The following is a 16,193-nucleotide window of genomic DNA, read 5'->3' on the forward strand; positions in this document are numbered from 1 at the left end:
TCAGTGAGTCATTGCATTTAAGAAAAGATAGTCTGTGATTATAAACAATGATCAACACCTTGAAATTAAAGTAAAAGAATTGATGTCCTAACCCAGGTAAATCCAGGCATTTTGATTGATTGAACAGTTTATCCACAATAAATCCAGATGTTCACACAAAATGGCAGTTTCAGTTAATGACATGACGCAGCAGCAGTGAACAATGTGAGCAGAGTTTTGCATCTGTTTCATTAATGTTTTGCAGGTGAACCACACCTTTGAAGTGCGGTTGTTGGTGAAAAACTTTTGTTGTATTTTGCTAATGCAGAAGTTAATTAGTGTTTCTAAATCCTGTCACAGCATATTCACATTGACATCCTATCTCTATAGATATTACAGAAAATACTATATGAACTTTAAAAAAATATTATAGGGAAACAAGCACATTATATATTTTTAATAAATTTATCTAAGTTGCTTTTCTAATTTTAATGCACACCTGAAATGTGCACTGTAAGCTTTATAATGAGGTAAAAGAAAGGGATTACAATAAATATTGGATCATAAATGTGGTCAGAACAGTCATAAGTGAAAGTCTTGTACAAAGAATACCTACAGCTCAGTACAGAAATGACAGACTGTGCTGAGGACAAGGATGTGCTGCAGTAAGCATATTGTCTCATTTCTGGTTGCTGTGTTACTGATAGCAGTTTTGCTGCTCTCAGCTCAGTTAATTTTGCTGTATTCTTCATTACTGTTTCCATTTTAGCTGCTGTACATTTAAACTTGCACTAGTTCTGCTCAAGCACTCTTTGCTCTCTCCTCCTTTTAATGACTTTCTCGCTAATCCCACAGTTGGTTATATGCTGTTCAGATCTGCTAGTTTAGCTGTTTAGATTAGCAGCTAGTGATGGCTTCTCTCTCCCCCTTTCATTCTCCTGCTCTCTCCTGCTTGGTGTGTCATATGTTTAGCTATTCCTCTCACTCCTTTAGAGATAGTGGTACATGTAATAAATATAGTTTATTTGCCATGTTGGAGGCAAGAATCAGTTCAGACTAACCCTAACTCAACCCCATAGAAACTGTCTGCCCCCGACCACTTAAACAATTAAATCTAAAGTAAACAGAAGAGGAGTTATATATAAAAACCTAATCCACATCCCAGTCATAGTAATACTCACATTCCTTGAGACACTGGCTGAGGAGGTGGAGTTGCAGCTATTTTCAAATCAAGGCTATTAATTAACCCTAGACCTAAACTTAATACCTCATTCGAAAGCTTTGTTCTTAGTCTTTCACACCCAACCTGGAAAACTTTACAGCCAGTTCTGCTTGTTATAGTGTACCGTCCTCTGAATTTTTATATGAATTCTCAAACTTCAAATGTAGTCCTTAGTACTGATAAAGCAATTATGGTAGGTGACTTTAATATTCATATGGATGTCGATAATGATAGCCTCAGCACTGTGTTAATCTCATTCTTAGATTCACTTGGCCTCTCTGAGTGTAAATAAACCCACTCACTGTTTTAACCACACCCTTGACCTTGTTCTGGCATATGGCATTGAAACTGAACATTTAATAGTCTTTCCACAGAATCCTATTTTATAGGACCATTACATAACTTTTGAATTCCTATTACTGGACTACATGCTATTAGACAAAAATGTCTTCACCAGATGTCTGATAGTTCTGTAGCTAAATTTAAGGAAGCGATTCCTTCAGCATTTAATTCAATGCTATGTCTGGATATAACAGAGGACTCTAATGCTAACTTTACTCTCTCCCAAATTGATAATCTCGATGAGGTTAGCTCCCAAATTTGCAATTTAAAGCAAACATCTCAAAAACTTCAAGGGATATGACATTCTTCCAAACTGGAGGAATCTTGCTTAGGCTGGTAAATTAGTCTTAAAAGGCCCTCTGTAATGCCAGTGCCACCATCATTAATAGAGGAAAAATAAAAACAGCCCTAGGTTCCTTTTTGGCACTTTGGCCAGGCTGACAAAGTCATAACTCTATTGATCCATGTATTCCTATAGCTCTCAGTAGTAATGACTTCATGAGTTTTCATGACACTTTAATGATAAAATTCTAACTATTAGAGACAAAATTCATCACCTCCTGCCCCCAACCAGCACCAATTTATCCTCAAACCTGATATATATTTAGACTTTTTCTCCAATCAACCTTCCCGAATTAACTCAGTGTTTTCTCTATAATAGTACAGGCCTGGCGGGCCGCCAGGCCAACGAGAACCCCTGCCAGGCCAAAAAATATATTTTTTAATTGCCTAAAATAACACCAAATACCCATTCATTTGCAAATCAATGGCGTTTGGGAGCCTCTGAGCAGCACTGTTTCAAAGTGTGAGTCAAAGTCTGTGTCGTTGCCTGGGAAACTGTAGGTAGCGTAACTCCTTTTAAGGAATAGGGCAGAGCGTAAGCGAGTGAGTAGTTAAGCGAGAGAGCGAGCGTCAGAAAAGTGACGGTGAATGTGACCGGAGCAGAGGAAAAGGTTCACAGTAAGTTGTCAATCTGACAGTAAATGTACAGTACAGGCTACAGTGTGTCAGTTAATAAATGCTGCAGCTTGTCAAGACCATGAAAGGTCACATCTGTTGTTTCCCCTACTTCAACGATTTCTTCATCTAAACCATCAACCTGTCTCTTTAATCCCTCTCAACTAGGCTGCTTAAAGAAGTTGTACCCTTAGTTAGAACTTCTTTACTAGATAGGATCAATCAGTCTTTTTTAACAGGCTATGTACCACAGTCCTTTAATGTAGCTGTAATTAAACCTCTTCTTAAAAGGACTATTCTTGATCCAGGTGTTAGCCAACTATAGATCTAGATCTAACCTTCCCTTTTTTTCCAAGATCCTTGAAAAGCAGTCACCAATCAGTTGCGTGACTTTTTATTTGAGGATTTTCAGTCAGGATTTAGAGCGCATCATAGCACAGAGAAAGCACTGGTGAAAGTTACAAATGACCTAACTGCATCAGACAAAGGACTTCTCTCTGTACCTTAGTGCTGCATTTGACACCACTGTCCATCACATCATATTACAGACTGGAACATTTAATTGGCATTAAAGGAAATGAATGAAACTGGTTTAAATCCTATTTATCACATCAATTCCAGTTGATACACGTTAATGATGAATCCTCCATGCACGCAGAAGTTTGACACAGTTCCACAAGGTTCTGTGCTTGGACCCTTGAAGTTTTTGTGCCCGATCCCCTTATCGACTCTGGCTGGCATTACCCTGGCTTCCAGCTCCACCATAAGGAAACTGGGAGTTATCTTTGATCAGGTTATGTCCTTTAACTCCCACATAAAACAAATTTCATGGATGGCCTTTTTTCACCTACGTAACATTGCAAAAATCAGGCACATATCGTCTCAAAGATGCAAAAGAACTAGTCCACACATTTGTTACTTCTAGCCTGTATTATTGCAGTTCCCCATTATCAGGCTGCCCCAACAAGTCTCTAAAAACTCTCCAGCTGGTCCAGAATGCAGCTGCACATATACTGACAAAAACTAGCAAACAGATCATTTATCCCATTTTAGCTTCTCTGCACTGCCTCCCTGTAAAATCCAGAATAGAATTTAAAATCTTTCCCTAACCCATCTACATGCCTGCAATAAAAAGCCTTTCAACTGTGGCGTGCCCCAACATGCAAAAAGGTGTGAGGGCCCAATCATCACTGCTTACAGCTTTAATTATTGTTATTATTGTAGCTGTGCTTCTGTGTCCCTCTCTCCCCCTCCCTCTTTCTATTTCAGCCCAACCAGTCAAGGTAGATGGTCACACACCTAGTGCCTAGTTCTGCTTGAGGTTTCTTACCGTTAAAGGGGAGTTTTTCCCTTGCTGCTGTCACCATGTGCTTGCTCATGGGGAAATGTTGGGTCCCTGTACATTAAAAAGTACGGTCTAGACCTGCTCTATGTGAAAAGTGTCCTTATATAACTTCTGTTTTGGTGCTATATAAATAAAACTAACTTGACTGTGATGTGGATGAGTCAACAACACTCCTGCACAGATGATCAGTAACCTCAATAATGTTATATTACAGGGATAGTAATAACCAGGTTATGTTCTATAAAATATCCTTATACAGTATTTACAATCAGAAAAGTCTTAACAGGAACCAGAAAATAAAACACTACCTGAAAGATGATGTTGATGACATGACAGAATAGGTTAGTGAAGTTGAATAGTTACATTTAAAATGAAGTATCAAAAAATTATGAGAATTGTAAGAAAATATTCTAATGAAAAGATAGAGTCTTTCAGGGACGCAAGTGGACATGTCACCTAACACACCAAAATGTCCAGAAATGGCCTTGATCACAGCTGTCAATCAACACCCACAAAGCAGAGCTACTGTAAGTCTTCTACACCTATTTAACAGAGCAATCATTTCCAAAATGACCACCAACACACATTTTTTTCATGAATTTAGCAATTGAGACCTTAAAGACTTGGTAAAAAAAAAACAAAAAAACAAAACTGATTTACTATTTCTAGAGAGAAGTTTGGGCTTTATGAATTTAAGTCAGCTGGAGCCAGCATCTAGTGGCTGTTTGAGGCATTGCACTTTAAGGTACTTCCGCATTGGCTTCAGCCTTGAGCCACGGTAGTTGCTGCTTGAGTGCAACAATGATTTGTTTTAATAGTTTTTGGACCACTATGGAGCTTCATGGCTGTGACAACCCTCCCACTGTCTAGGAGGCTGCTTTCTGGCAATTGGTGGACAGTGGAGGGTCTTCAAATGATTTAGTTTATCCAGGCCTTGCAGGCTATAAAAGCTGGCTATGTTCTCACTCTTTCAATTTTCTGCAGCTGGCATGCATCACCGTCTCTTCTGCCATTTGCACCTTGTTGTACACACTCTACAATTTGTATTAGTTTTAGTATGTTACATTTTTACATACTACAGTAAAATATACTATTGCATGGACGCCCTCCTCGTCACATTCCTTGAGCCAGTTTGTGACAATAGCACATTGGAATAAGATATATCAGGCTTTGGATACACACACAATACTTGTTGGTAGATCAGTTTATTGTTGGTTTGGCTATGAGTTTTGATGACAGACAAAAAAATCACCAGACTTATCCTTTAATGATCATCACTGCAGTCTCATGACATCAGGACCAACACTTTTGTGTTCAAGTTGAAGTAGTGGATAACTACTGCAGGATAACGGTGTTGTGTTGATTGACCAAATTGAAGTCAGCACCTGTTGCCTGCAAACCCTTCATCTAACCACTTTACTGTGGCTGCTGTCCTTTTACTATGCCTCCAAAAAGAGGAGTTATATGACTCAGCACGACCACATGGACACACTTATTGTGATACAAAGATGGGTCATGCTTTAGGTGCTTTGCAAGTTCAGTTTCATCTATTTAACAACAGGCAGCAAGAGCAGAAACAGCAATCTGAAGTGATGGCATTATTTTATGAGTGAAATTCCTTTTTCTTGACTTATTCTATGATTATCACCCATTTCAATTGTTTAAATAAACCTTCAAGAACATACAAATTGCATTGTATATTTATGATATATCAATATTGTTCAATGACATCTCTTGAGTATAAATTAAGGAAACTGCTTTTAAGTAGCATCCCTATACTCTTTCTAGCTTTGAACAACTCAGGATAAATGGAAGAGCAGAGGGCTCTGTCTGGATTCATTCTATGTATTTCCACTGTTTTTATTTTTGTTGCCATTCATGCAGAATAATGGACCTGCTTTGGGTACAACACACTCAACTAGAAATGTTTAAGATGTTCCCACAATAAAATTAAGGATTAATTTGTGGGTTTATGTACTTGGACTGTATAATGTTGAGTACTGCATGTTCAGCCAGTGTGATGGCAGCAGATTAAGAGGAACAAAACTCTACACAAATGAGCAGTAGAAGAGAAAGGGCATTAGAAAACATTTTTTCTTCAAACTACACATGTATATTGTACAAGTGCTAATGGTGTGGAAATGAATATGTTATGACTTTTATGTCATTGGCAATGTCATTATTTGTGCAACCTGAGAATATTAGAGTCAGTGAGTGTTCAGGCAGAATCATACACATTATGTTTCACATTTTCTTCTGAGTTTTCATTGTGTAAGAGGTTGATAATGACTTGTTCTTGGAGGTCTGAGTTATGTAATGTTTTTATTGGTATTTCTGGAGAAGACCATAGGTTTTACAACAGATTTAATAATAATAATTCAGAGCTCTAAAGAGAGGGAGAGAGCCACAGTATCATTCTACCATTGACTGTTGCCATCGGCTGCTTATATTGTCAACAGGCAAACTCCTAATCACCATAGGAAAACAAAAAAAGAAAAAAAGAAATCCAACATTTTTGATTTTTTTAGTAAATAACATCCAGGTTTGCATCATTCAATTTTTTCAGAAAAAAAAGGGAAACAGTTCTCAGGTTTACATGTTTTTAACATTTGCTTGATAAAAGGAGGGAGTGAAATAATTAAGGAGTGAAGAGGGGAAGAGATGTTTTGAGAGGTTTCCACTGGGAGAGAAAAACAGAGGGTCAGCTGACTATCATCATAACTTCAGTTTCCAAAGAAACCTTACAAAAAGTCAACACTGAAAAGGAGGACAGAGACAGGGATGGATGGATGAGGGTGTGTGTGTGTGTGTGTGTGTGAGAGAGTGTGTGTGCGTGTGCGTGTGCGTGTGCGTGTGTGTGTGTGTGTGTGTCAGGGTTGGGGGCAGGGGCTACAGCCTCCACATCCAAAAAACCTGCTTTTTCATTCTTCTTTTCTTTTGGAGTGGAGAGTTTTATTATATATACACATGAATATATAGATAACACAGCAGACAAAGGCGTGTGTAAATCTATACATTACCATTACATAGATAGTTATTATGGAAGGAGAGACACAGACTTTCTGTTTGTCGCTTGTCCAGGAAGAGAGACTTGTTGGTCCTGGTCACCAACGCTTCTGCAGGTCTGCTCAGGCAGAGACCACTCAGAAACCTACAGACACACAGAAACACAGGCAGTATCATTACCACAATGTTCAGAAGCCCACAGACAGTGGCTTCAGAGAAATGCTGGCTCAACAGCCACACAGCCACTCAATCTGTGTTGCTCACCAGCAGGGTACGGTCTAAAAGCAGGTCAGCAGTGAAGAACAGGATATACCAGGAAGGGAGAAATTATAGATTAAAGAATAGGACAGGTCTCTCTAAAGGCAGCCGGCTTTAAGAAAATACCATGGGCCATAACAAAGCAACACCATTATTAACATCATAGTTTGATTAACATCAGAAAGTTTGAGGATTCAGAAACATTTAAAAACACAAGTTATGCCATGTAAAATGAAGAAGAAATACTTAAGATTCTGCACTATTTCTACATCAGCAAGCAAATTTTAGCAAATTTGTGGCATTGACCAACTTAGTCCCTTTGTACAAAAGGTCAGATTTCCTGGACTTGTGTCCCTTCCATTGTGGCAGCACTTCACAAAACAGATGGCATCAGGAGAAAGGACAGGAAATTAAAGCGTGATTGCAAATTGGTCTTCCAAATAGACAGTGACCCCAAGCGTACTTCCAAAGTTAAGGCAAAAAGGTTTAAGGACAAGACAGACAAGGTACTAGAGTGGTCATCACAAAGCTCCGACCTCAATCCAACAGAAAATTTGTGGGCAGAACTGAAAAAGTGTGTGCGAGCAAGGAGGCCTACAAACCTGACTCAGTTACACCAGTTCTGTCACGAGGAATAGGCCAAAATTCCTGTAACTTATCCTGAGAAACTTGTGGAAGGCTACCCGAAAAGTTTGACCTAGCTTAAAACATTTTAAAGGCAATGCTGCCAAATACTAACTTAATGTATGTAAATCCTGACCCACTGGTCATGTGATAAAGGAAATCAAAGTATTCTCTCTTCTATTATTCTGACATTTGACATTCTTCGTTTAAAGTAGTGATCGTAACTGACTTATGACGGGGAATATTTAATAGGATTAAATGTCAGGAATTGTGAAAAAGTGAGTTTAAATGTGTTTGGCTAAGGTGTATGTAAACTTTCGACTTTGACTATATGTGCATTTGTTTCATTTCAGCTCAATGTAGAGAAATACACCAATACGAACAACCACCTTACTGCCTGTGGCTATGACAGCACTGTTGACACCACTTATTTGTGACGTGGCCGCCCCACAACTAGGAATGCCCCTCAAAACCCAGTTCTAATTTGGAACAGGTTTGAAAATTTAAAGAACTTGATGTGTTCTTTTGTCAGTATTTCTTCATGTTATGGTGTCACTTATGGTCGTGCTACAGTGCTGCTCTCTGTGTCAGTCTTTGACTGAGGCGGGGCTCAGCTCCTCCAAACACACACACAGTCTCATGGAGACTTATTCTAATCTTAACTATAACCACCACATGCCTGACCCTAACCCTTACCCTTGGTCAGAAGGTTGGTAGTTCAATCCCCAGCTCCTCCAGGTGCCCACATGTCAAATTGTCCTTGGGCAAGATACTGAACTGAAATTGCTTCAGATGACTGTGTGTGTGTGTGTGTGTGTGTGTGTGTGTGTGTGTGTGAAAGGGTGAGCCCACAATTCATTGTATCTGTGCTGCTTAATAATAGCCCATAAAAAATTCTGATTTGCCTATGTCAAAATCAAAAGATTCAGATTTAACAGTGTTTCAGGGAAGCGTCTATTTCAGATTTTATCCACTAGATGGTGTGATTGTTAATTGATTGTTGGAGTTATAAGCAGTGTCGCAAAGTTGGAGGAGCTATTTTTCCCACAGACATTGGGCTTCATTCACAAACAGTGCATAGGCACAAATCTGTGCTCAAACTGTGCGTATGAACGTTTTAAGTACAAATGCAGAATTCATCAATATGTTCTTACCTGAATTTGTTCTTACTCTGCTCCAAAATTTAGAACTGCCTTAGACCATGTGTATGCACAAATCATAAACGTCCCACGGTCTTCAATGGTGTGTTGCTCTTCATTTCAGAGCATTTCTTGCGTTTTTATGCTTCCAAATTTACTATTTATTTTTTTAAATTCTTTTTTGACCGACTGAGTATATTTAAAGCAACATTTAAAATGGAAAACTGTCTGGAACATGTTTACTCCATGTATTGAATGAAATGAATTTGCTCAATAAAGCTGGGAAAAAAGTCACACTTTAGAAGGAAGAAGGCCCCGTCTGCTCCTGTCTGCATCAGTGGGAGTACTGTGGAGATCTTGAACACTTACAAATAGCTGGATATTCATCTGAATGACAAACTGGAATGGTCAACCAACACTGAGGCCATTTACAAGAAGGGCATGAGCTGGCTCTACTTTTCGAGAAAGCTCAGATCTTTTAATGTGTGTCATAAGATGCTCAACATTTTCTATCAGTCTGTTGTGGCGAGCACCATCTTCTTTGCCGTGGTGTGCTGGGGAGGTGGCATCAAGGCAAAGGACGCCAACAGACTGAACAAACTCCCAAAAAAAAGTTGGGAGTTTGTCATTGGCTCGAAGCTAACCACACTGGAGGAGCGGTGGAGGAAAGTCTACTGGTAAAACTGCTGACGATCACGGCCAACACCTCCCACCCCCTCTATGACATTACAGCTAGGCAAAGGAGTAGTCTTAGTACCAGCATCAGGCAGACCCAGCCTCAGGGAGCAGCACTGAAGATCATTCCTGCCAAGTGCCGTCAGACATTACAATTCATCTGACTTTGCCAAGCCCGGTGACATCACACTGTCTGTGGATTAACTTTGACCTGACTCTTAACTTGATGAGAATTTATTTATTCACTCAGTCACCTGCTTTTTTAATCATCATAGCCTCTGTGTTTGTATTTGTTGTGTTTTTACTGTGTTTTAATGCCTTACTTGTATTTTCATGTATTTTTGTCATCTGTCACGGCTACTATGACAATGCAATTTCCCTTTGGGGATTAATAAAGTTTTCTATCTATCTATGTAAATATTAATGACCCACTTATATAGCAAAGACTAGTGGCAACAGGAAGTAAGCCTTATGTTACAAACTTCCTTTGATTTACACACATTTAAAGTGTGTTGTCCACATTTGATAAGCACTAACATAATGACATGCTGCTGTAAGCGTACTGTGTCATTTCCGGTTGCCCACTGTGTTACTGATAGCGTTTTTGCTGCTCTCAACTCAGTTAATTTTGCTATATTCTTCTTTACTGTGGATAATTACCTGCTGTACATTTAAACTTATATTAGTTCTGCTCAAGCACTCTTAGCTCTCTACTCCTTTTAGCAACTTTTCTTGCTAATCCCACAGTTGTTTTAGCTTAGCAGTTAGCTTAGCAGATAACTTAGCTAAGCAGTTAGCGGTGGCTTCTCGCTCTCCCTCTCACTCTCCTGTTCTCACTTGCTCGGTGTGTCATATGTTTAGTTATTCTTCTGCCTCCTTTAGTGATAATGATATGTGTAGTGTGTAGTTTATTTGCAGTGTTGGAGGTGAGGCTCAGTAAATTGGAAGCACGGCTCCGCACCATGGAAAACCAACCATTAGCTAATATAGTTAGCCAACCCCCAGTAGCCAGTGGGGGCTGACCTAGCGTAGCTCCTACTCCCCCGGTAGCTCCCAAGCAGCCGGGAAGCCAGGGTGGCTGGGTGACTGTCCGATGACGCATAGCCCTAAGCAGAAGCCCAAAGTTCACCATCAACCAGTTCATGTTTCTAACAGGTTCTCCCCACTCAGAAACACACCTGCTGAAAAAACAACTCTTGGCAGCTCCATAGTGAGAAACATGAAGTTAGCGACACTGGTGACCATTGTCAAATGCGTTCCTGGGGCCACATCGGGCGACACAGAATCAAATTTAAAACTGCTGGCTAAGGATTAGCATAAATATCGTATGACTGTTACTCACGTCTGCGGGAATGACTCCTGATTACGCCAATCACCAAAATGAATGTTGAGTTGATGTGTACGTATACAAAGACATGTCGGATTTGTAGTTTTCTCTGGGCCCCTGCCTAATCTGACCAGTGATGACATATATAGCCACATGTGATCATTTAACCACTAGCTGTCAAGGTGGTGTCCAGCAAATGACGTGGGCTTCATGGGCAACTGGCAGACTTTCTGGGGAAGACCTGGTCTGATTAGGAGACGGCATACATCCTACTTTGGATGGAGCAGCTCTCATATCTAGAAGTATGGCTGAGTTTATTAATAGACCAAAACCATGACAACCCAGAGTTGAGACCAGGAGGAAGAGCTGCAGTCCTACACACTTCTCTGTGCTTAATTAGAGCAGTTACCCACCCACAACCACATAGAAACCGTGTATGTCCCCCAACCACTTAAATCAATTAAATCTAAAGTAATCAGAAGAGGATTCATTCATAAAAATCTAATAAAAAAATAACACCACCTCTGCAATAGTACAACAAAATAGGAGAATTAAATATGGACCCTTAGACATTAGATCTGTCATGTAAAGCCGTATTAGTAAACAATTTAATCTCGGATTATCATATTGATTTTATTTTGTCTTACTGAAACCTGGCATGTCATGAAGAATATGTTAACCTAAATGAATCAACTCCCCCCAGTCATATTAATACTCACATTACTCAAGACACTGGCCAATGAGGTGGAGTTGCACCCATTTCCAACTCAAGCCTAATTATCAACCCTAGACCTAAATTTTATTACAACTCATTTGAAGGCCTCGTTCTTAGTCTTTCACACCAACCTGGAAAACTACAGCCAATTCTATTTGTTATAGTGTACCATCCTCCTGGCCCATACCATACTGTTTATCTCATTATTAGACTCAATTGGCTTCTCTCAGAGTGTAAATAAACCCACTCACTGTCTTAACCACACCCTCAACCTTGTTCTGACTTATGGCACTGAAATTGAACATTTAATAGTTTTTCCACAAAGTTCTATTTTATCAGACCATTACTTACTAACTTTTGAATTCCAATTACTGGACTACACACCGTTGGAAAAAACTCCTTCATGCAACATCCGATATTCATGAAGGTGCATATACCTTTCAGCTGACCTCTACTTAATATGTTGCTGCATTTATGACCCTCGTCTGTAGCACCACCTACTGACAACTGGAAATTTAGCCTTATGTGACCAAAATCATCCCATTCAAATGAAATTTGGGGTGGGGTCTGCACTTGAAATATAGCAACATGAAGTATGATTAGTTATCCACTACATGATAGTGCTGTAGCTAAATTTAAGGGAGCAGTTCCATCAGTACTGAATCCAATGCCATGTCTCAATACAACAAAGGTCTCTATGCTAACTTTAGCAGATAAGATTGTGTCGCTGGCTCAATGTGAATGCAACTTGACTCCATCGCCCCTTTGAAAAAGAAACAGAGTTGTAATAAAATTTAGGTCTAGGGTTAATTAAACAAACTCCCAAACCCGAAAATTAAAGCAGACTTCGTGAAAGTTTTAAAGGATCTGGCGTTCCACCAAACTGGAAGAATTTCACTTAGTCTGGCAAGATAGTCTTAAAACATATAGGAAGGCCATCTGTAATGCCGCCTATTACTCATCATTAGCAGAGGAGAATAAAAACAGCCCTAGGTTCCTTTTCATTACTTTGGCCAGGCTGACAAAGTCATAACTATTGATCCATGTATTCCTATAGCTCTCAGTAGTAACGACTTCATAAGCTACTTTAATGATTAAAATTCTATTAGAGACAACATTCATCACCCCCTGCCCTCAACAGGCACCGATTCATCCCCAGACACTGGAACTTTAGAAACAGCTGTAAAACCTGATATATATTTAGACTGTTTTTCTCCAATTGACCTCCCTGCACTAACTTCAACGATTTCTTCATCTAAACCATCAACCTGTCCCTTTAGATCCCATCACGACTAGGCTGCTTAAGGAAGTCTTACCCTTAGTTAGCACTTCTTTACTAGATATGATCAATCTGTCTTTAGGAACAGGATATGTACCACAGTCCTTTGAAGAGCTGTAATTAAACCTCTTCTTAAAAGGCCTACTCTTGATACAGGCATTTTAGCCAACTATAGACCTATATCTAACCTTCCCTTTCTCTCAAAGATCGTTGAGAAAGCAGTTGCCAATCAGTTGTGTGACTTCTACATTACGATAGTTTATTTGAGGATTTTCAGTCAGGATATAGAGTGCATTAAAGCACATAGACAGCATTGGTGAAAGTTACAAATGATCTCCTCACTGCATCAAAGGACTTCTCTCTGTACTTGTCTTGTTAGAACTTAGTGCCACATTTGATCATCACATCCTATTACAGAGACTGGAACATTTAACTGGCATTACAGGAACTGCAATTAAGCTGGTTTAAATCCTATTTATCAGATGGACTTCAGTTTGTACATGTTATTGATGAATCCTCCATGCACACAAAAGTTAGACAGAGTTCCACAAGGTTCTGTGCTTGGACCAATACTATTCACCTTATATGCGCTTCCTTTAGGTAATATTATTCGGAAACACTCCATAAATTTTCATTGTTAGGCAGATGATATCCAATTATATTTATCAATGAAGCCAGATGAATACAATCAATTAACTAAACTCCAAGCATGCCTCAAGCACATACATAAAGACCTGGATGACCTGCAATTTTCTGCTACTAAAACCGAAGTTATCATCAAACATCACATTATCTAATGATATAGCTATTCTGGATGGCATTACCCTGGCCTCCAGCTCCACTGTAAGAAATCTGGGAGTTATCTTTGATCAGGTTATGTCCTTTAACTCCCACATAAAACATATTTCAAGGACTGCCTTTTTTCACTTAAGTAATATTGCAAAAATCAGGCACATCCTGCACTAGAACACTGCATTCCCAGAATGCAGGCGTGGTTCCTAGAGTCTCCCAAAGCCTTCAGCTATCAGGTCCCTCTCCTGTGGAACCATCTTCAAGATTCGGTATGGGGGCAAACATTCTCTCTGTGTTTAAGAGTAGGCTTAAAACTTTCCTATTTGATAAAGCTTATAGTTAGGGCCTGCAAAGGCTTGCCTTGGATCAGCCTTCAGTTATGATGCTATAGGCCTAGACTGCTGGGGGACTTTGCATGATGCTCTGAGTAACTCTCTTCTCCTCCTCCTCTCCATCTGTACGCATTCATGTACAATTAATGCATGTTACTAACTTGGATTCTTCCCTGGAGTTTTTGTGCTTTCTCGTCTCAGGAAAATCTGGAGTCTGGGTTGGGGACAATGAGGGGCATGGCTGGGGAGATGGTGGCGTGGTCCTATGGGTGTCCTGCCTCAACACCTTCTCCTGCTAATATTGCTATCATTATTACTAGTCACATCTCTATTATCATCATCGTTGTTAGTCATTATCTTTATTATGCTTGTCTGTGTTTCTCTCCCCCCTCTCCCTCCTTCTTTCTCTCTCAACCTAACCCGTCAAGACAGATGGCCGCCCACCTAGAGCCTGCTGCTTGAGGTTTCTACCTGTTAAAGGGGAGTTTTTCCCCTTACTGCTGTCCCCAAGTACTCACTCATGGGGGAATTGTTGTGTCTTTGTAAATTACAGAGTATGATCTGTTCTATGTGAAAAGTGCCCTGACATAACTTTTGTTATGAGTTGGCGCTACATCATAAAATTGAATTGAAATGAATTTCGTGTGTGTTTTCTAACACCACATAGTCGACACAGGAAATGATAGTTATCTCCTATATGCATGTCCAATATTCAGAAAAATGTATATCTGTGTCTGTTGCCCTCTGGTAAATGTATTACTGCATCGTGTTGCTCCACAATAACAACACTGACTGCAGTGTGCCTTGACGTGCACAAAGTTGTGAGGGCCCGATCATTGCTGCTTGCAACTTAAATAATAATAATAATAATAATAACAATAATTATAATATTACTATACTTATAATACTACTATTATTATTACTATTATAGTGCTTCATTGCATTTTTGAATGAATATTGGCACACACGTCAGAACTGGTGAAAACGCACAGGCATGTAGGGATAAAGTTGCTTTGATGTTCATGAAATTTGGTGATCATTACTCTCATCATTCTAGACATAACACTTTCTCTTCGCCCGACAGGAAGTCATCCATTTTGGATTGTGTGTGTCAATTTTCATTTTATGAACTCTTGTTTGAGGCCTTTCGGATGCACAAAAACTCATGAAACTTTGCACCCATGTTGGAAGTAGTACATATTTCAATTTGATATCACAATGGAGCATGTTGGCTCTATAATGCCCCCAAATTACTTTTAACATTTTTGAGGTGCTATGGGAGCTCAAAAACTCATAAAACTTTGCACATGCAACAGAAGTGGAGAAACCCGATTTCTGATATGGGTCTTGGGCTTGGGTCTGGCAAAATGGCTCGACAGTGCTCCCTTAAAAATTTCAGTCAAAGCCCCCACCTTTAAATTTGACATAGATGTACAAAACTTAGTAGGCAAATGTAACATCTCAAGACATAAAAAAAAAAGCATCTTGGGGCCATACCTTAAGTCTAACATGAAGTCAGCCATTTTGAATTTGCTTTGTTTGAATTTGTGCAATTTTTTTGCAAAGTGAACCCATTTATAGGTGTTGTACTTGATCAACTCTTACAGAATTAACCCAAGAAACTTCAAATTTGGTAAGTGACATCTAAGTCATAATTTGGCATACACCACATGAAAGCATGGATCCAACCTGCCTTGTATCTACAGTTGAGGCTGGTGGTGGTGCATTGGTGTGAGGGACATTTTCTTGGCACACTTAGTGTCACTTGAGCATTGTTTAAATGCCACAGCCTACCTGAGTATAGTTGTTGACCATGACCATCCCTATATGACCACAGTGTACCCAACTTCTAATGGCTACTTCCAGCAGGATAACACACCATGTCACAAAAGCTCAAATCATCTCAAACTGGTTTCTTGAACATGACAATGAGTTCACTGTACTCAAATTGACTCCAAAGTCTTCAGATCTCAATCCAATAGAGCACCTTTGGGATGTGGTGGAACAAGAGCAACATGGATGTGTAGCCAACAAATTTGCAGCAACTGTGTGATGCCATCATGTAAATATGGACCAAAATCTCTGAGGAATGTTTCCTGCACCTTGTTGACCCATGCCACTAAGAATTAACGCAGTTCTGAAGGCAAAAGGGGTCGAATAGTACTAGCAAGGTGTTCCTAATAAAGTGTGCAGTGAGGGTA

The 16,193-nt window shown here is 39.6% G+C and overlaps 1 protein-coding gene across 3 annotated transcripts in view; it reads right to left on the reverse strand.

Moving 5' to 3' along the window:
• Window positions 1-6,148: 6,148 nt before the first annotated feature.
• csnk1a1 (casein kinase 1, alpha 1) overlaps window positions 6,149-16,193 on the reverse strand; it is a 52,223-nt gene continuing 42,178 nt past the window's right edge. For all 3 annotated transcript variants that reach the window (XM_067598450.1, XM_067598448.1, XM_067598451.1), the window contains one exon: window positions 6,149-6,996. In XM_067598450.1, coding sequence (XP_067454551.1) covers window positions 6,989-6,996 — 8 coding nt within the window. In that variant the 3' untranslated portion in view covers window positions 6,149-6,988. The remainder of the gene's footprint in view (window positions 6,997-16,193) is intronic.

Source organism: Thunnus thynnus, chromosome 9 (genome assembly GCF_963924715.1).
Source record: "Thunnus thynnus chromosome 9, fThuThy2.1, whole genome shotgun sequence".
In the NCBI taxonomy this organism is placed as follows: Eukaryota; Metazoa; Chordata; class Actinopteri; order Scombriformes; family Scombridae; genus Thunnus; species Thunnus thynnus.